Genomic DNA, 20,543 nt, shown 5'->3' with positions numbered 1-20,543 from the left:
CTATTAGTAATTTTAAATTGGGTTTTTATGGTTTTAATGTGTATTTGAAGTAATGGGCCAAATTGAATAGGTTTTTTAAATGGGTTTTTAGCTGTACTCTATGTTTTTATTGTGTTTTTACCTGGCTGTCAACCGCCCTGAGTCCTTTGAGAGAAGGGCGGTATAGAAATTAAATTATTCATTCAAGAAAAGAAGTCCAATTGCCATGACTCAACTTCCAGATCAGGAGTCACATATTATTCTGAACTGACAAGAAAAATTTAATCAAGTCCACATTTGAGTGGACTCCTGGATTTCCAGATCCATCCCAAAGTGGCCTCCTTTAAAAAAAAGAAGTCTTATATGAACTTGCCCCCTACCGAGCTCAAGGGTCTCCCCTGGAAAGAATTAAATATTTCACTTAATAGGGAGAGGAAGGGAGTATATATAGAAATATCTCACACAGTCTGTAATCACTCATCCAATTATCTTTAGGGAGATAAATGTGGAGAAACCATAAGGACGTTACCTGATGGAATATCGTTCGCCTTTGCCACAGAAAGGGATTGGTAAGTTTGGAGCGGATTCACTGCAGTTTGTATGCTGGGGAAGAAGAACAGGGGGCCTGTGAACAACTGATGCACTGGGGGATAGATCATCTCTGAGCAGACAACAATCAGTTAGTTGAGCAGGTGGCCCTCCTGACTGCAAGGTTGCGCAGAGGCAAACAGCCAGGCCACACCGCAAATGCCCAGTAGCTGTGCTGGATAAGTTTAACGGCTTGCTGGCCCAATTTCCAGTTGGTTTTTTTGGGGGCAGTGACAGCTTTATATGAGTCTTCGGCTGAGGACTTCCCCACTGACCAGGATAAGGTGGGGGTTTTGATAAGCCTTTTGTTGGGGTCAGTGGTGCGTTGGAGGCCGCCCCTGCTGACCCAGCCCAACCAGCTGTTGGATAATTATGCCGAGCTTTGCCATCAGGTAAAGGGCCATGTTTGAGGACCCTGTTAGGGCTCAAACGGCTAACAAGTAGTAGGACTGAGGATGAGGATAGTGAGTGGAGTTATTCCACTGGACCAGGCAGCAATAATATGGACATTTTGAGGGAGCGCTTTGGGGAGGCCAGTTTCCGGGATGCCCCCTCCTGGCAGCCATGGGCAATTGGGCTGTAGCCGGCAACCATGTGGCAACCCAGGAGAGGTGGGTCCTGGCCCGGATACCCGCTTTCATCTTGCCAGCCAGAAGCTGCACCTGGATCCAAACTTGGTTTAAGAAGAAGGAAGCAATGACTTTGCAGCAGTGTATTCAATCTGGTGAGACTTTTCTAATTTCTACAGTGGAATAAAACTTCCCAAGAAAGTACTTTTGGAAAGTGGGATTCTATAAAATAGGAGGAAGGGAATGCTCTCCCGCCTCTGAAAGACTAGTGGCAAGTAAGATTTGGAACTGATGACAGATCCAGACAAAAGAGAAGGAGAAGGAAAATCTAAAAAGAAAGAGAAAGACTAGACTGGTTATTTTTGAAAAAAAGTTAAAATTTGTTTAAGACTTTTTCCTTCTTGGGTTTTTCTTTTTATTTATTTATATATATATATAATTTTGAGTAAGGAACTGTGATGGCCCAAAGAATAAATTTTTGGATTTTTTTAAAAGTGTGCTGAAAAAATGGAGAGAAAGACACCTAGGCGTTGGGCTTGGTCTCTGGGTGTTATGTGAATTTTGTTGTATGGTTATACTGTGTATATACGTACAATGCCAACTTTATATATATATAGAAGATTACTAGTTTTGGAGGGACATGATCTCCGATTGGGGTAGCATGTTTTTCTGTGGTATAATAAGAATAAAATATTTCCAAAGACACTATATAAGAAATCAGGTACTACAAAATAAATGTGGCGAACCCATACGGACATACTTAAGGGAATATCGTTTGCCTTTGCCACAGAAAGGAATTGGTAAGTTTGCAGCAGTTTCACTGCCATTTGTATGCTGGGAAAGCAGAACGGTGCCTGTGAAAAACTGATGAATTGAGGGAGGGGGCAGCTGGTCACAGGCAGATAATAAGCATCTGCCCATTTTCCCTTGCTTCACTTTTGTCATGGCTGCACAGCATTGGCTCATGACATTCCCTTTTCTGTGCCTTTCTCTCTCAGAATATTGATTAAATCACCCTTCCCCAAGCTGATATTCTCCCAATTTGTTGAATTACAGTTCAGATAATCCTCACCAATGACATTGGCTGCGTTGGCAGGAGGTGATGGAAAGTGTAGGCGAGCACAACTGGAGGGACCAGATAGTGGAAGTGTAATGGCCCACCAGCAGCCAGCGGAGCCAACTTGGACAGTGAGGAGGTTGGAGAGGAATATGGACCAGTCCTGGAGTCTGGGGAATCTCTGATGAGTGCTCTGTGCCGGAGGCAGAGATGCAGTCAGGACTATTCAACAGTTATCAGCTACCTTTGGAGTTGGAGATAAGTGGGCTCAAGAACAGAAATCAGACAAATACTCATGAGGTAATAATTTGACTTCTTGATATAACTCAAAAAAAATTTTTTCACAGGGGAATGATGGTAGACTGTTTTCTGATAAGGCTTAAGTCTGATTTGAAAACCGAAGAGCAAGAAAGCCTAAATCTGTTATCTCTGGAGAGGAGGCCAAGTGGTGGTCAGAAGAGGACTCCCAATGACTTCCTGAGCTGAATCAGGCAACAGGGATTGTGAACTGTTTCACCATAAACTGCCCTGTCTGGGACAGAAGAAGGGACAGTCTGAGCCAAGTACCTGTGGATTACAAGCCAAAAAAAATCCAATTAGCTTTGAACAGGAAATTCAAAACAAGAAAGTGGGGAGGGGAAAGCTATTGGTACATGGCCTGTATGTAGCAGGAATAGACAAGGTTAGGGATGCTTTGAAATGAAACCTCCTTGGAGGGCATATAAGGGAATCCCCTGGCTCCTACTGAAAAAGCTACCTGGATAAGCAGCAAAACATTTAAAGCTACAAGAAAAGAAGTCCAATTGCCATGACTCAACTTCCAGACCAGGAGTCACATATTATTCTGAACTGCCAAGAAAAATTTAATCAAGTCCACATTTGAGTGGACTCCTGGATTTCCCAGATCCATCCCAAAGTGGCCTCCTTTTAAAAAAAAAAGAAGTCTTATATGAACTTGCCCCCTACCGAGCTCAAGGGTCTCCCCTGGAAAGAATTAAATATTTCACTTAATAGGGAGAGGAAGGGAGTATATATAGAAATATCTCACACAGTCTGTAACCACTCTTACAATTATCTTTAGGGAGATAAATGTGGAGAAACCGTAAGGACGTTACCTGACGGAATATCGTTCGCCTTTGCCACAGAAAGGGATTGGTAAGTTTGGAGCGTATTCGCTGCAGTTTGTATGCTGGGGAAGAAGAACAGGGGGCCTGTGAACAACTGATGTACTGAGAGATAGATCTCTCTGAGCAGACAACAATCAGTTAGTTGAGCAGGTGACCTTCCTGACTGCAAGGTTGCGCACAGGCAAACAGCCAGGCCACACCGCAAATGCCCAGTAGCTGTGCTGGATAAGTTTAACGGCTTGCTGGCCCAATTTCCAGTTGGTTTTTTTTGGGGCAGTGACAGCTTTATATGAATCTTCGGCTGAGGACTTCCCCACTGACCAGGATAAGGTGGGGTTTTTGATAAGCCTTTTGTTGGGGTCAGTGGTGCATTGGGCGACGCCCATGCTGACCCAGCCCAACCAGCTGTTGGATAATTATGCCGAGCTTTGCCATCAGGTAAAGGGCCATGTTTGAGGACCCTGTTAGGGCTCAAACGGCTAACAAGTAGTAGGACTGAGGATGAGGATAGTGAGTGGAGTTATTCCACTGGACCAGGCAGCAATAATATGGACATTTTGAGGGAGCGCTTTGGGGAGGCCAGTTTCCGGGATGCCCCCTCCTGGCAGCCATGGGCAATTGGGCTGTAGCCGGCAACCATGTGGCAACCCAGGAGAGGTGGGTCCTGGCCCGGATACCCGCTTTCATCTTGCCAGCCAGAAGCTGCACCTGGATCCAAACTTGGTTTAAGAAGAAGGAAGCAATGACTTTGCAGCAGTGTATTCAATCTGGTGAGACTTTTCTAATTTCTACAGTGGAATAAAACTTCCCAAGAAAGTACTTTTGGAAAGTGGGATTCTATAAAATAGGAGGAAGGGAATGCTCTCCCGCCTCTGAAAGACTAGTGGCAAGTAAGATTTGGAACTGATGACAGATCCAGACAAAAGAGAAGGAGAAGGAAAATCTAAAAAGAAAGAGAAAGACTAGACTGGTTATTTTTGAAAAAAAGTTAAAATTTGTTTAAGACTTTTTCCTTCTTGGGTTTTTCTTTTTATTTATTTATATATATATATAATTTTGAGTAAGGAACTGTGATGGCCCAAAGAATAAATTTTTGGATTTTTTTAAAAGTGCTGAAAAAATGGAGAGAAAGACACCTAGGTGTTGGGCTTGGTCTCTGGGTGTTATGTGAATTTTGTTGTATGGTTATACTGTGTATATACGTACAATGCCAACTTTATATATATATAGAAGATTACTAGTTTTGGAGGGACATGATCTCCGATTGGGGTAGCATGTTTTTCTGTGGTATAATAAGAATAAAATATTTCCAAAGACACTATATAAGAAATCAGGTACTACAAAATAAATGTGGCGAACCCATACGGACATACTTAAGGGAATATCGTTTGCCTTTGCCACAGAAAGGAATTGGTAAGTTTGCAGCAGTTTCACTGCCATTTGTATGCTGGGAAAGCAGAACGGTGCCTGTGAAAAACTGATGAATTGAGGGAGGGGGCAGCTGGTCACAGGCAGAAAATAAGCATCTGCCCATTTTCCCTTGCTTCACTTTTGTCATGGCTGCACAGCATTGGCTCATGACATTCCCTTTTCTGTGCCTTTCTCTCTCAGAATATTGATTAAATCACCCTTCCCCAAGCTGATATTCTCCCAATTTGTTGAATTACAGTTCAGATAATCCTCACCAATGACATTGGCTGCGTTGGCAGGAGGTGATGGAAAATGTAGGCGAGCACAACTGGAGGGACCAGATAGTGGAAGTGTTATGGCCCACCAGCAGCCAGCGGAGCCAACTTGGACAGTGAGGAGGTTGGGGAGGAATATGGACCAGTCCTGGAATCTGGGGAATCTCTGATGAGTGCTCTGTGTCGAAGGTAGAGATGCGATCAGGACTATTCAACAGTTATCAGCTACCTTTGGAGTTGGAGATAAGTGGGCTCAAGAACAGAAATCAGACAAATACTCATGAGGTAATAATTTGACTTCTTGATATAACTCAAAAAAAATTTTTTCACAGGGGAATGATGGTAGACTGTTTTCTGATAAGGCTTAAGTCTGATTTGAAAACCGAAGAGCAAGAAAGCCTAAATCTGTTATCTCTGGAGAGGAGGCCAAGTGGTGGTCAGAAGAGGACTCCCAATGACTTCCTGAGCTGAATCAGGCAACAGGGATTGTGAACTGTTTCACCATAAACTGCCCTGTCTGGGACAGAAGAAGGGACAGTCTGAGCCAAGTACCTGTGGATTACAAGCCAAAAAAAATCCAATTAGCTTTGAACAGGAAATTCAAAACAAGAAAGTGGGGAGGGGAAAGCTATTGGTACATGGCCTGTATGTAGCAGGAAAAGACAAGGTTAGGGATGCTTTGAAATGAAACCTCCCTGGAGGGCATATAAGGGAATCCCCTGGCTCCTACTGAAAAAGCTACCTGGATAAGCAGCAAAACATTTAAAGCTACAAGAAAAGAAGTCCAATTGCCATGACTCAACTTCCAGACCAGGAGTCACATATTATTCTGAACTGCCAATAAAAATTTAATCAAGTCCACATTTGAGTGGACTCCTGGATTTCCCAGATCCATCCCAAAGTGGCCTCCTTTAAAAAAAAAAAGAAGTCTTATATGAACTTGCCCCCTACCGAGCTCAAGGGGCTCCCCTGGAAAGAATTAAATATTTCACTTAATAGGGAGAGGAAGGGAGTATATATAGAAATATCTCACACAGTCTGTAATCACTCTTACAATTATCTTTAGGGAGATAAATGTGGAGAAACCGTAAGGACGTTACCTGACGGAATATCGTTCGCCTTTGCCACAGAAAGGGATTGGTAAGTTTGGAGCGTATTCACTGCAGTTTGTATGCTGGGGAAGAAGAACAGGGGGCCTGTGAACAACTGATGTACTGAGGGATAGATCTCTCTGAGCAGACAACAATCAGTTAGTTGAGCAGGTGACCTTCCTGACTGCAAGGTTGCGCACAGGCAAACAGCCAGGCCACACCGCAAATGCCCAGTAGCTGTGCTGGATAAGTTTAACGGCTTGCTGGCCCAATTTCCAGTTGGTTTTTTTTGGGGCAGTGACAGCTTTATATGAATCTTCGGCTGAGGATTCCCCACTGACCAGGATAAGGTGGGGTTTTTGATAAGCCTTTTGTTGGGGTCAGTGGTGCATTGGGCGACGCCCATGCTGACCCAGCCCAACCAGCTGTTGAATAATTATGCCGAGCTTTGCCATCAGGTAAAGGGCCATGTTTGAGGACCCTGTTAGGGCTCAAACGGCTAACAAGTAGTAGGACTGAGGATGAGGATAGTGAGTGGAGTTATTCCACTGGACCAGGCAGCAATAATATGGACATTTTGAGGGAGCGCTTTGGGGAGGCCAGTTTCCGGGATGCCCCCTCCTGGCAGCCATGGGCAATTGGGCTGTAGCTGGCCACCATGTGGCAACCCAGGAGAGGTGGGTCCTGGCCCGGATACCCGCTTTCATCTTGCCAGCCAGAAGCTGCACCTGGATCCAAACTTGGTTTAAGAAGAAGGAAGCAATGACTTTGCAGCAGTGTATTCAATCTGGTGAGACTTTTCTAATTTCTACAGTGGAATAAAACTTCCCAAGAAAGTACTTTTGGAAAGTGGGATTCTATAAAATAGGAGGAAGGGAATGCTCTCCCGCCTCTGAAAGACTAGTGGCAAGTAAGATTTGGAACTGATGACAGATCCAGACAAAAGAGAAGGAGAAGGAAAATCTAAAAAGAAAGAGAAAGACTAGACTGGTTATTTTTGAAAAAAAGTTAAAATTTGTTTAAGACTTTTTCCTTCTTGGGTTTTTCTTTTTATTTATTTATATATATATATATGATTTTGAGTAAGGAACTGTGATGGCCCAAAGAATAAATTTTTGGATTTTTTTAAAAGTGTGCTGAAAAAATGGAGAGAAAGACACCTAGGTGTTGGGCTTGGTCTCTGGGTGTTATGTGAATTTTGTTGTATGGTTATACTGTGTATATACGTACAATGCCAACTTTATATATATATAGAAGATTACTAGTTTTGGAGGGACATGATCTCCGATTGGGGTAGCATGTTTTTCTGTGGTATAATAAGAATAAAATATTTCCAAAGACACTATATAAGAAATCAGGTACTACAAAATAAATGTGAACCCATACGGACATACTTAAGGGAATATCGTTTGCCTTTGCCACAGAAAGGAATTGGTAAGTTTGCAGCAGTTTCACTGCCATTTGTATGCTGGGAAAGCAGAACGGTGCCTGTGAAAAACTGATGAATTGAGGGAGGGGGCAGCTGGTCACAGGCAGATAATAAGCATCTGCCCATTTTCCCTTGCTTCACTTTTGTCATGGCTGCACAGCATTGGCTCATGACATTCCCTTTTCTGTGCCTTTCTCTCTCAGAATATTGATTAAATCACCCTTCCCCAAGCTGATATTCTCCCAATTTGTTGAATTACAGTTCAGATAATCCTCACCAATGACATTGGCTGCGTTGGCAGGAGGTGATGGAAAGTGTAGGCGAGCACAACTGGAGGGACCAGATAGTGGAAGTGTAATGGCCCACCAGCAGCCAGCGGAGCCAACTTGGACAGTGAGGAGGTTGGAGAGGAATATGGACCAGTCCTGGAGTCTGGGGAATCTCTGATGAGTGCTCTGTGCCGGAGGCAGAGATGCAGTCAGGACTATTCAACAGTTATCAGCTACCTTTGGAGTTGGAGATAAGTGGGCTCAAGAACAGAAAACAGACAAATACTCATGAGGTAATAATTTGACTTCTTGATATAACTCAAAAAAATTTTTTTCACAGGGGAATGATGGTAGACTGTTTTCTGATAAGGCTTAAGTCTGATTTGAAAACCGAAGAGCAAGAAAGCCTAAATCTGTTATCTCTGGAGAGGAGGCCAAGTGGTGGTCAGAAGAGGACTCCCAATGACTTCCTGAGCTGAATCAGGCAACAGGGATTGTGAACTGTTTCACAATAAAATGCCCTGTCTGGGACAGAAGAAGGGACAGTCTGAGCCTATGTACCTGTGGATTACAAGCCAAAAAAAAATAAATCCAATTAGCTTTAAACAGGAAATTCAAAACAAGAAAGGGGGGAGGGCAAAGCTATTGGTACATGGCCTGTATGTTGCAGGAAAAGACAAGGTTAGGGATGCTTTGAAATGAACCCTCCCTGGAGGGCATATAAGGGAATCCCCTGGCTCCTACTGAAAAAGCTACCTGGATTAGCAGTAAAACATTTAAAGCAGTAAAACATTTAAAGGCTCCCCTTGAAGAGCACCCGGAGGCTCCAGCTGGTCCAGAATGCGACTGCGCGGGTGATAGTGGGAGCTACTCGTGGCTCCCATATAACACCTCTCCTGCGCAAGCTGCACTGGCTGCCTGTGGTCTTCCGGGTGCAATTCAAGGTGTTGGTCACCACCTTTAAAGCGCTCCATGGCTCAGGACCGGGGTATTTACGGGACCGCCTGCTGCCACCGTTTGCCTCCCATCGACCTGTGCACTCCCATAGGGAGGGCCTCCTCAGGGTGCTGTCAGCCAAACAATGTTGGCTGGCGACCCCCAGGGGGAGAGCCTTCTCTGTGGGGGCACCTACCCTCTGGAATGAGCTTCCCCCAGGACTTCGACAGCTTCCTGACCTCCGGACCTTCCGCCGCGAGCTGAAGACGTATTTATTCTTTCGTGCAGGATTGGCATAAAACTATTAGTAATTTTAATTTGGGTTTTTTATGTTTTTAATCTGTATTTTAAACAATGGGCCAAATTGAATAGGTTTTTTTAATAGGTTTTTAGCTGTATTGTATGTTTTTCTTGTGTTTTTACCTGGCTGTCAACCGCCCTGAGTCCTTCGGGAGAAGGGCGGTATAGAAATTAAATTATTCATTCAAGAAAAGAAGTCCAATTTCCATGACTCAACTTCCAGACCAGGAGTCACATATTATTCTGAACTGCCAAGAAAAATTTAATCCACATTTGAGTGGACTCCTGGATTTCCCAGATCCATCCCAAAGTGGCCTCCTTTAAAAAAAAAAAGAAGTCTTATATGAACTTGCCCCCTACCGAGCTCAAGGGGCTCCCCTGGAAAGAATTAAATATTTCACTTAATAGGGAGAGGAAGGGAGTATATATAGAAATATCTCACACAGTCTGTAATCACTCATCCAATTATCTTTAGGGAGATAAATGTGGAGAAACCGTAAGGACGTTACCTGACGGAATATCATTCGCCTTTGCCACAGAAAGGGATTGGTAAGTTTGGAGCGTATTCACTGCAGTTTGTATGCTGGGGAAGAAGAACAGGGGGCCTGTGAACAACTGATGTACTGAGGGATAGATCTCTCTGAGCAGACAACAATCAGTTAGTTGAGCAGGTGACCTTCCTGACTGCAAGGTTGCGCACAGGCAAACAGCCAGGCCACACCGCAAATGCCCAATAGCTGTGCTGGATAAGTTTAACGGCTTGCTGGCCCAATTTTCAGTTGTTTTTTTTGGGCAGTGTCAGCTTTATATGAGTCTTCGGCTGAGGACTTCCCCACTGACCAGGATAAGGTGGGGGTATTGATAAGCCTTTTGTTGGGGTCAGTGGTGCGTTGGAGGCCGCCCCTGCTGACCTAGCCCAACCAGCTGTTGGATAATTATGCCGAGCTTTGCCATCAGGTAAAGGGCCATGTTTGGGGACCCTGTTAGGAGTCAAATGGCTAACAAGTAGTAGGACTGAGGATGAGGATAGTGAGTGGAGTTATTCCACTGGACCAGGCAGCAATACTATGGACATTTTGAGGGAGCGCTTTGGGGAGGCCAGTTTCCGGGATGCCCCCTCCTGGCAGCCATGGGCAATTGGGCTGTAGCCGGCAACCATGTGGCAACCCAGGAGAGGTGGGCCCTGGCCCGGATACCCGCTTTCATCTTGCCAGCCAGAAGCTGCACCTGGATCCAAACTTGGTTTAAGAAGAAGGAAGCAATGACTTTGCAGCAGTGTATTTAATTTGGTGAGACTTTTCTAATTTCTACAGTGGAATAAAACTCCCCAAGAAAACCTTTTTTGATGCAACAATGGTTGCTTGGGGGAAAAAATTTGGACATGGAATTGACAGATCCAGACAAAAGAGGAAGAGCAGGAAAATCTTAAAGGAAGGGGAAAGACTGGTCTGGTTATTTTTGAAAAAAGTTAAAATCAGCACCTTAAAACTACAGGACATGAAATTGATTTTGAAGGAACCAAATTAATCCTCAACACTGAACCCTACAACAAGAGAATGATCATCATGAAAGCCATCGAAATAGAGAAATACCCCTACAACATGAACAAATGTGACGACACCTCCTGCCTACCAGACATTTGGAAAGTAGCCCAAGTCAACAAACGAGTCCCAGCCACAAAAATTGACACCGGACCCAGGATGACACTTGACGCCACCTCCGATCCTCCTCACCAGATTCAAGCCCAGGCACATTCCACAGACAAAGTGCAACCACTATCCAGAAGCCAGACTGCATTGGCACCACCAGCTGCTGCGCCCTCCTCCGCTCCCCATACAAAGCAGGCTGATGCACACCATGAACACACGACAAGACCTCAAACTCGAAGCCAAACCAAAACTCGGGAGGTTACATCACAGCCATCTGCTCAGGACATTACATCACAGAACTCAAGAGGTCACAACACTAAAGCTCAGGATGTTACAATACAACCAACCACCCAGGGTGTTACAGCACAAGACTCAGGATGCCACAATACTAGAGCTCAGGATGTTACCACACAGCCCATTACCCAGGTCAATACAACTAGGGCACACAACTAGGACCATACCCAACAGGATGCTACGAAACAGCTGACTAATCTGCAAACATCAACTCCACCAACCAATCAAGATGTAACAACACAGCCAACCAACCCGCTTAAAGCAACAAAGCCAGCACTCCACACCTCCCCACCAGTATTTATAGAGAGACGACAGCTCTGACATGCTTTGCTTGCACAAGCACAAAGCCGTAAGCACCAGCCTGAAGATGACGAGTGAGACCTCATCGAAACGTCGCCAAGATACTCTCAACCTTACATGGGAAAAGATATATATATATTTGGATTTTTTTAAAAGTGTGCTGAAAAAATGGAGAGAAAAAGGCAGGGTGCCACCTTACTGGCTGGAAAGCACATTACACGTGTTGATTGAAAGCAACTGTTGCAGAGAAGAAGAGGACAGAGACAAAATAAAATCTGTTATAAAAGTTTTGGTTTGGTGCTTGGAGATAAAGAACACTTTGAAATTTGTGGATTATAATGCTGGCAGAACTTTATAAATACCTTACAAGATGTATTAAGTTTACCAATGTTAGAGATTTACAATGAAACACTGTCAGAAGCTAAGATACCAAATACTTGGATGGAAGCAAGTATTACTCTTAATTCCGAAAGAAGACTCTGATTTAACACAAATTATAGGCCAATATCATTATTAAATGTAGATGACAAAATATTTGCTTCAATAATAGCAGAAAGACTTAAAAGATATCCGAATGAATTTACACATTCAGATCAAAATGGATTTTTATCTAAAAGACAAATCAAAAACAATGTGAGAATCATTTTAGATACATTGGAGTATTATGAAGTACAAAACGCATTTGATAACTTGAATTGGCAATCATATGCTACAACAACTAAAGTGTATGAATTTTGGTGAAAATTTTTAAAATATGATTCAGACAATATATTCCAAACCAGGGGTGAAATGCTCCCGGTTTGGACCGGATCAGCTGATCCGGTAGCAATGGTGGCGGGTGGTTTGGAGAACCAGTAGCAAAAATCCCTGTCCCCACACCCATGCCCACCTGAGCCATGTGATCGTCAGAGCCTTTTATTTTTTTTTTACTTTTGAAAACATTTTTTAACCACCTCTTCAGCCGAAGAGGTTGTTAAAAAAATGCGTTTAAAAGGGTTAAAACAAGGCTCTGACGATCCCAGCTGATGTGCCTGATCGTCAGAGGCTTTTTTTATTATTATTAAAAGCATTTTTTAAAAGGTAAAAAAACTGAAGCCTGCTAGGCAAAAAATGGGGAGTGTAGGCAAAAAATGGGGTGGGTGGGGGGTTTGTTTGTTTGTTTGTTTGTTTGAGAGAGAAAGAAAGAGAGAGAGAGAGAGAGAGAGAGGGAGGGAGGGAGGTGATGTGTTCCATGAGCAGTCTGTGGAGCTAGCAACAGAGTCGGACAGCGATAAGGCTGAGGTAAGGCCAGGGCCATCGGGAAGTGAGGTGCGGACTCCAGAACCTCCAGAGACTGACAGTAGTGAGGCAGAGGAACAGGAGGAGCCTGTTCCTAATGCACGCATGAGAAGAGCTGCCAGAAGGCAAGAGCAGCTCAAGCAAAAAGGACAACTCGGGAGTAGGGCCAAGAGATGATTGGGCCCTCCCATAAGGCTTAAAACAGACCAGCAATGGCGTTTGGGCTTTGCCGGAAAACAACATTGGTAGCTTCGTCTTCTTCTTCGTCTATGTCTTGCATTTATTTTTGTGACTTCTGAATGTTTGCCAAGAAAGGCCTTTGGCAGTTTGCCTAATTGGACCAAGGTTTGCGATAGGACTGAGGAATTTGTGTTGGGAGGAATTTGTTTTAGTTTAGTGGAACTACGCTAGGAATGAAGTAATTCTCAGCTGTTCAAATAAAGTTTGTTCATTTATTTCACAGACTGAATTTCCTACTTCCTAGGTGGGCCTGGGTCACAACAGGATGGAGGAAAAAGGAGAGGAAGGAAGGACTACAAACCTGGCACTAGATGCAACATCAGAGGATAATCCAGGGCTGGAAGGGACCTGGAGGTCAACTAGTCCAACCCTGCTCCAGCAGACATTATTACTGAGTTTCTGCCTTTTGATCCCCCACTCACATAGCCATTCTCACTCAGTCACATGACCCCCCCCACCAAGCCACGCCCACCAAGCCACGCCCACAGAACCTGTAGGACAGTAATTTAGAAATCAACATTGATGACAAACAAACAGCAAAAGTGATTGTGAATGGGGATTTGATAGAAATTTTCAGTATAAGAAAGGGTACAAGACAAGGATGTCCATTATCCCCATTACTATCTATACTAACTCTGGAAGTGCTAAACAGAAATATTAGACAAGATTTAGAAATAAAAGGGATGGAAATTAAAAAACGAAAAATACAAACTGCAGGCATTTGCAGATGACCTGGTATTCATTTTAGAAGAACCACTTAGAAAGTGGCCCCAAACTAATAAAGAAAATAGAAGAATATGGATAAGTTGCAGGATTGAAAGTAAATTAAAGAAAAAACCCAAAATATTAGTTTGAAACCTCACAGATAAACAGAAAAATGAATTGGCTAAGACGACAAACCTTCAGGTGGTGAAAAAAGTAAAATACCTAGGAATCTAATAGCGAGATGTGCAACAGTTAAAGAAGGTAATTATACAAAATCAATACAACAAATTAAGCAGGATTTGGAGAAATGGAAGAACCTGAAAATATCAATGGTAGGAAGAATAGCTACTTCTGTCCTACTATTGCAGCACCATTGAGAGTGTCCTGACATATGGCAATCTTGCATGGTATGGGATCAGCTTTGCAGCAGACATAAAAGCTCTACAGAGAATTATTAAAACTGCCCAGAATATCATGGGCGACATCTTCGTATCTTGCTGTTTGAGGAAGTTGCACAACATTATCAGAGATTCTTCCCATCCTGCTTACAGTCTTTTTGGACCATTGCCTTCTGGCAGAAGATACAGAACAATTAAAACTCAGACCACACGTCTTCTGAATAGTTTTGATCCCAAAGCTAGAATCGCACTCAACAATGAACTAAAAGGACCATCATCAGTGAGCTGTTGGACAGCATTACTTGGCCTGCTGTGTGGATGTTTGGGTGGTTTAGGGGAATTTTTGGTGGGTGGCAGCATTTCTGGGGATTGTCATGTATGTTGGGCTTAGTCTCTGGGTGTTATGTGAATTTCGTTGTATGGGTATACTGTGTATATACATACAATGCCAATGAACTTTATATATATACAGAAGATTACTACTTTTGGAGGGACATGATCTCCAATTGGGGTAGCATAAATTTCTGTGGTATAATAAGAATAAAATATTTCCAAAGACACTATATAAGAAATCAGGTGCTACAAAATAAATGTGGTGAACCCATACAGACATACCTAAGGGAATATCGTTTGCCTTTGCCACAGAAAGCAATTGGTAAGTTTGCAGCAGTTTCACTGCCATTTGTATGCTGGGAAACCAGAATGGTGCCTGTGAAAAATTGATGCATTGAGGGAGGGGGCAGCTGGTCACAGGCAGATAGTAAGCATCTGCCCGTTTTCCCTTGCTTCACTTTTGTCATGGCTGCACAGCATTGGCTCATGACATTCCCTTTTCTGTGCCTTTCTCTCTCAGAATATTGATTAAATCACCCTTCCCCAAGCTGATATTCTCCCAATTTGTTGAATTACAGTTCAGATTATCGTCACCAATGACATTAGCTGTGTTGGCAGGAAGTGATGGAAAGTGTAGGCGAGCACAACTGGAGGGACCAGATAGTGGAAGTGTTATGGCCCACTAGTGGTCAGTGGAGCCGACTCGGACAGTGAGGAAGTTGGGGAGGAACATGGACCAGTCCTGGAGTCTGGGGAAGGCTCTGATGAGTGCTCTGTGTCGGAGGCAGAGATGGGGCCAAGCCCATTTGACAGTTATCAGCTACCTTTGGAGTCGGAGATAAGTGGGGCTGAAAAACAGCTGGAGCCTGTTCCCGATATGTGCATGCGCAGAGCTGTCAGGAAAAGGGAACAGTTAAGGAACAAGGGTCAACTCAGGAGTGAAGGCACTGGTGGATGGTGAATGGTCCCTCCCATAGGGAATAAAGAGGAGGAAAAGGGAAGTGGAGTTTTCAGGAGACAAGCATCTAAACGTTTTCCACTACTTGTTTTTCACTCTTGGGAATTGTATGCCAATTACTGGCTAATCTGTAATATGGTGAGCAGAGTACAGTACTTTGATCCCTGATCTCAAGTAACTAAATCTAGGTTGTTTTGAACCTAAAATGAGTTCCAGATATCTTGAAAGAAGAGCTAGATAACCATCTTTTTTTTTTTTTACATCTTTTTGGTGGGCAAAGCAAGCTGAAGACACACAAGTTTGACAAAAGTTATGAAATGAAGCCTCCTTGAAGACATTGAAAAGTTGACTTTGGTCCATCCCATTCAATCTTGACCAGTATTGCAGTCTTGAGATTCAACTCAATGGCTTTGTTACCAACACCATGTTCCTTTTTTAGACCTGCGAGATATTTAAACCAAACACCCATCTTGCAATATAGGAGAGTGCTAACCCTGACATCGTTTAACATATTTTTTAAAAAAATCTATTTGGATACCTCCCAAATCTAGGTGATCCCTTTGAAGAAAAGCTCAAGAAAATCTCTTCTTGTGGTAAAAGGACAGTGAAGCTTCAGTCCATATATTATTGCATTGCCCATTTTATAAAAATGCACAATGAGGTTTCGTGTTCCATTTCTTAACTAAATTTCAGATCTGTCAAGTTTATTTTACATACAGATGTTGTTAGTCAATGAGTATATATAGTTTATTTAGCATGAGTTTAAATGGACTCCAGAGGATGGTAGAGGACAGGAAGGCCTGGAGGAATGTTGTCCATGGGGTCGCGATCGGTCAGACACGACTTCGCATCTAACAACAACATATTTAGTTTCTTTGAAGGTAGCGGAGTCTTGTTTCATTGCTTGTAAAAACCCGCTGTAACCAATCGTTTCTTGAATGAATCATTTTCCAATTTTTTGATGCCAGCTGGCCAGAGTCGTTCTGCAATCAAGCAGCCTCTAAATCTCATAAAGAAATAAAACGTAGCAAGCGCTAAACAAATTCAGATTTGTTTCATTTTATTTGGTCAAACATTTAATTTCTATCTTCTTTAAGTGGAATTGGGGTCATTGACCCTAATAAACGGACTCACCAGAGCTGTCTAAGCTACAGTGCGTCTGACAAGATAGCCCTTCTGACAGAATTATTGCTATGAAGAAAAATTACCTATGCTGCCTTGCAACCCCATTCAAAAGGCAGAATATGAATCTAACAAGTACATTATAGTTCCCGTTCATCTCCAAAACATCGTTTTTACAGGTCTTTTTAAGAAACCAAAAACAACAAAAAAGTTAAAATCTTGAGAACATTTTCAATGGACACAGTTTGCATCTTCTTAGAACCCCCAAATGCAGTAACCAACATCGTTTTTTTTTAAAGGGAGGGGGGGAAATTCTTCAGCTCATGCAAATAAGTGTGATCTTCAGACCATTTCAAGAGCTGTCAAGAGAGGCTTGCTAAATTGCCTCAGGCAAGACGCAATTTTTCAGGCTCTCTACAAATTGGAAATGGTGACAAGTTCAACAATGCAGACGAGGAAGGAGCAAGCGATCGACTTTACTGTTCAGAAAGAGGTGACTGTGTGCAATTGACTTGGTGACTTTGCAATCAGCATACATAGATAAATATAAAACAGCAAGTCTTGCAATTGACTCCGCGCGTTGGGAACGTCAACTGTCTGCTACCACCGACTAAGTAACAAAAGAGGGATCAGCCTTCACTCAGATATCTGCAGATTTGGGAAATTTATACCCAAACGTGACTTTTCTGTGTTGAGAAACAAAACGTGAGTTGATTAACAAGTGACTGAACTTTTTGCCAAGAATACATACATGCGGGATTCCTCATGCGAATGCCACTTTTATGGGTTTACTTATTAATTTTCCTTCTTGGACATTCTCTCTTCCAACCAGGTTGAAACACAAGGCAAATTCTGCGTGATTTGACTCCCTATGAATAAATTCAACTTGCTTTGTGGTCTGAATATATTTTACTTAAAAAAACAAAAACAAAAACCAGGAAGGAGACTTCCTAAGGAAACCTCCAACCCAAAATGTAGCCCTTTGGTCTTTAAAAACCTAAAATTTTAAATGGAGCCATGGCAAGATTGGGTCCTAATACGAAGTACTTGCCAGGTCCCAAAATGATCTAGATGAAGAAAAGATTAAAACAGTTCAGACTTGAGAAAAAAATATATATTTGCAAGATCATCAATTCTCCTAAAAGATGAAGACGACAGATTGGTCCTTTTTTTTTTTTCCAGACTGTGTGCCAGAAATAACTAACAGTGAATGGACTGATTAGTAAACGTTTAACTTGTAATTTTTATGGGCTACTGATGTAGCAATATTGGATTGATCCAGAAATTATGAATTGTCATCAAGTAGAACATCTATAGTAATATTGTACTGTATCTCTATTGGTTCTCCTTACACTGAGGGAGATAGAATTATGAACTGGAGCTTAATGTACGCCTTTTCTGGATCTGTGCAAAAACTCTCCTGAATGAAATAAATCAAACTTAAAAGCTATTTACTCCATACTGATTGTTCTTTTTAGATCGCAACCTCTTGGGGAGACATACGTCAACTCTGTCACTGATGGATCGCCAAGTATAAAGCTGTTCTAGGAAGAAATGCTACTTGCAATATATTTAGCTTTCCATATTATTATTTTTTTAAAAAACGGAGCTTCCTCAGCTGTCATCATCTTCACCGTTCCACCCATGTTATCATTGGATAACGTTCTGTGAGGATCTTTCTTAACTGAGTAGTATGGCTTCTGTCTCTGGTTTCTATCACACAGGACACCTGGGAAGGAAAAATGTATTAAATTTCAGTAAACTAAATCAGGGCTTTAGAAAACAATTAATCTCAATTTTCTTTTTCTTTTAAAGACCCTATAATCCCTCACATCAAGGTGGCGTTGAGGCGAAGTGAATGGAACAGAGAGTTTACTTGCCGGCTGTCCTTCCTGATGCCCACACAAAGCTCACAGCAGATATTTTCTCTTTGTGCCCAGAGAGAGAAATACCTGCCGCTACCTGGGATCAAATTCACAGCCTCCTGATTGGGAGGTGAGAGCTCCACCTCTAGGGCCACCACGCCACCCTATTGATCTCAATCAATTACACCACATAAAATAAAGGTAGGCAGGAATTTGTGGAATTCCATAACCATATTTTAATGGGTTGTAATCATTGCCAACCTGTATTCTTCCCCCTTTTTCAGTTATCTGGCACCTTAATTGTTCTCCAATAAAATGGATGGAGCCTAACTAATTTTACCACTTTGAGATTTTCACTTGTTAAGTGCTTAAGAGCATTTTAAGCCTTCTCATTGATGGATAGGATTAGAAAAGAACATCTTGGGAACAAGAGAAATTAAATACTTCTAGGGTACAATTGTGGCAAAGTGGGGAGTAAGTAGAAACCTTCTGTGCTATTAGTACTATCTAATCCATACTCCACCTTCCTGTTTTTGCAAGCATTCAAGAAAGCTTAAGAAACCAAAAGAAAATGCCATTATGGATAGCCAACTAGAAAAAAAATTCATGGGTAATTAATTTTGTATGCATGGTAATGCATACCATGGTATGGTAATTATTTGAATAATCATCATCTACACTGTTGTTGCTGTTTTAACCATTCAGTTGTATCCAATTCTTGGCAACTTTATAGGCAAGTGATGTTCATCTCTGTACTAGATGATTTGTTTTATTTGCAGCAGGGCTACTATATGCGCATAAAAATGTGGGACAGGGTGGAATACAGAAATTGTCAGAGTATATTCATGAATTGGAATACAGCATAGGAAGAGGTCAGCCAATGAGGGCTGTTTGGTAACTGAAACATAGTATTTGTTGTATGGGACAATAAGACAGTTTTGGAGCTTGGGTGTAGGTTAATTGTTCTGTATATAAGCTTGAGAGGACTAGCTTCTTTCTTCTCTATTTTGCCTTTCTCCATTTTCTGCTTCCATTGTGTGCCGTGTTTGTACTTGCTATTTCTCTTCCGTACAACGTGGAAAAACCTACAAGGGTATTGTATGCCTTATCTGTTGTTATGTATATTAAAGATATTTGAATCCTGCTTAATAATCAGCTTGTGTTGCTGCAACAAACTCTTGACAGAAATACCCACAATGGAATAGACTGTAAAGATGTTAGAACTTGATGAAATGGCTGAATTGTCTTATCCGATTAGTAAAAGGACAATAACTATTTTTATAGAAGACTAGAGAGCCAAATGGACTCTTTTGCTAAAGCTAGATAAAACCAAATGGATGGTTTCAAGGTTGACCAATGAAAAAGGATTATTTATGGGAAGAAGGAGACCAAGATATGTAATTTGGATGTGTGAAGATGGTCCCCTTGTTCTTTGGTTTGTTAACTGCTACAAAAAAAAATAATATTAGAAATTGCTTTAGGTATTGTTCCTTTTGCTTCCTTTTCCCCTTTTTCCTTGACTTAAACTTTCTCACTTTTCTTTCTGTTTTCCTTTCTCACCTTTGACGCTTCCATAGTTTTAATCTTATGTAAAACTTTCTCAGCAAAAAAAACCACAAAACATATTAAAAAGGCACCTCCAATCAATTTACAAGCCAAATACCATCCATCACTGGCCGTGGATGGCTTGTAAAATATATTAAGGCGGCTTCATGGAGCTTTCAGGTTTCCCATCTTGAATGCAAAGCTCTTTAACTGAATTGCTAGAAATTGGACTCCCTGCACAGGTCAGAAAGTATTATATGCAGAACTTGGCACAGCTCAGTTAAAAGGGAATTTCATGGAGCTTTCTCCTCCCTTGCTTACCTCATTGGTGAACAAATCAGATCTCATATATGGCTGTTCTTGTCTGATGTTCAAGATTCTGGAACAAAGAGATTTGTTCTTTAATACAAGGTTGTAGCTAGCTCAGTCTCACAGGCCTGAAGCAGTAATGGAGTTTTTGGCCGAATTTCTACAAACCAGTCAAGGCCAGTTTGAATAAAGAATCATGGAAATGAAGACATTTAAAAAAGTCTACTCCCAGAGCAGGGGTGAAATCCAGCAGGTTCTGACAGGTTCTGGAGAACCGTAGTGGAAATTTTGGGTAGTTCAGAGAACTGTCAAATACCACCTCTGGCTGGCCCCAGAGTGGGGTGGGAATTTGCAATAGATTTTGCACTATCCTTCCTCTGCCACATCTACCAAGCCATGCCCACCAAGCCACGCCTGCAGAACCGGTAGTAAAAAAAAATTAAATTCCACCACTGCGGGCCCAGAGCCTTATGTGGCTCTGTTTCCATTGCTTTTAGACAGTAAGATTATTTTCTCG

General features: G+C 42.2%; 1 protein-coding gene and 1 long non-coding RNA gene across 3 annotated transcripts in view; one reads left to right on the top strand and one right to left on the bottom strand.

Moving 5' to 3' along the window:
- Window positions 1-554: 554 nt before the first annotated feature.
- Window positions 555-16,493, top strand: LOC131201509 (uncharacterized). Its single transcript, XR_009155876.1, has 7 exons — window positions 555-2,493; window positions 3,275-3,348; window positions 4,990-5,290; window positions 6,072-6,145; window positions 7,787-8,087; window positions 9,506-9,579; window positions 13,015-16,493. It is a non-coding gene; the product is annotated as an uncharacterized LOC131201509 (long non-coding RNA).
- The window catches only part of LOC131201503 (L-threonine dehydratase catabolic TdcB-like), a 47,969-nt gene continuing 43,384 nt past the window's right edge, over window positions 15,959-20,543 (bottom strand). The window contains exons 11-12 of one of the 2 annotated variants that reach the window (XM_058189518.1): window positions 20,039-20,096; window positions 15,959-18,036 (exon numbers count right to left, since the gene is read on the bottom strand). In XM_058189518.1, coding sequence (XP_058045501.1) covers window positions 17,938-18,036; window positions 20,039-20,096 — 157 coding nt within the window. In that variant the 3' untranslated portion in view covers window positions 15,959-17,937. The remainder of the gene's footprint in view (window positions 18,037-20,038; window positions 20,097-20,543) is intronic. The other variant, XM_058189519.1, reaches the window with a different exon arrangement.

This window comes from Ahaetulla prasina, chromosome 6 (genome assembly GCF_028640845.1).
Source record: "Ahaetulla prasina isolate Xishuangbanna chromosome 6, ASM2864084v1, whole genome shotgun sequence".
NCBI classification, from domain to species: Eukaryota; Metazoa; Chordata; class Lepidosauria; order Squamata; family Colubridae; genus Ahaetulla; species Ahaetulla prasina.
The sequence above is the reverse complement of the archived record's forward strand: the minus strand, read 5'-3'. Positions and strand labels throughout refer to the sequence as shown.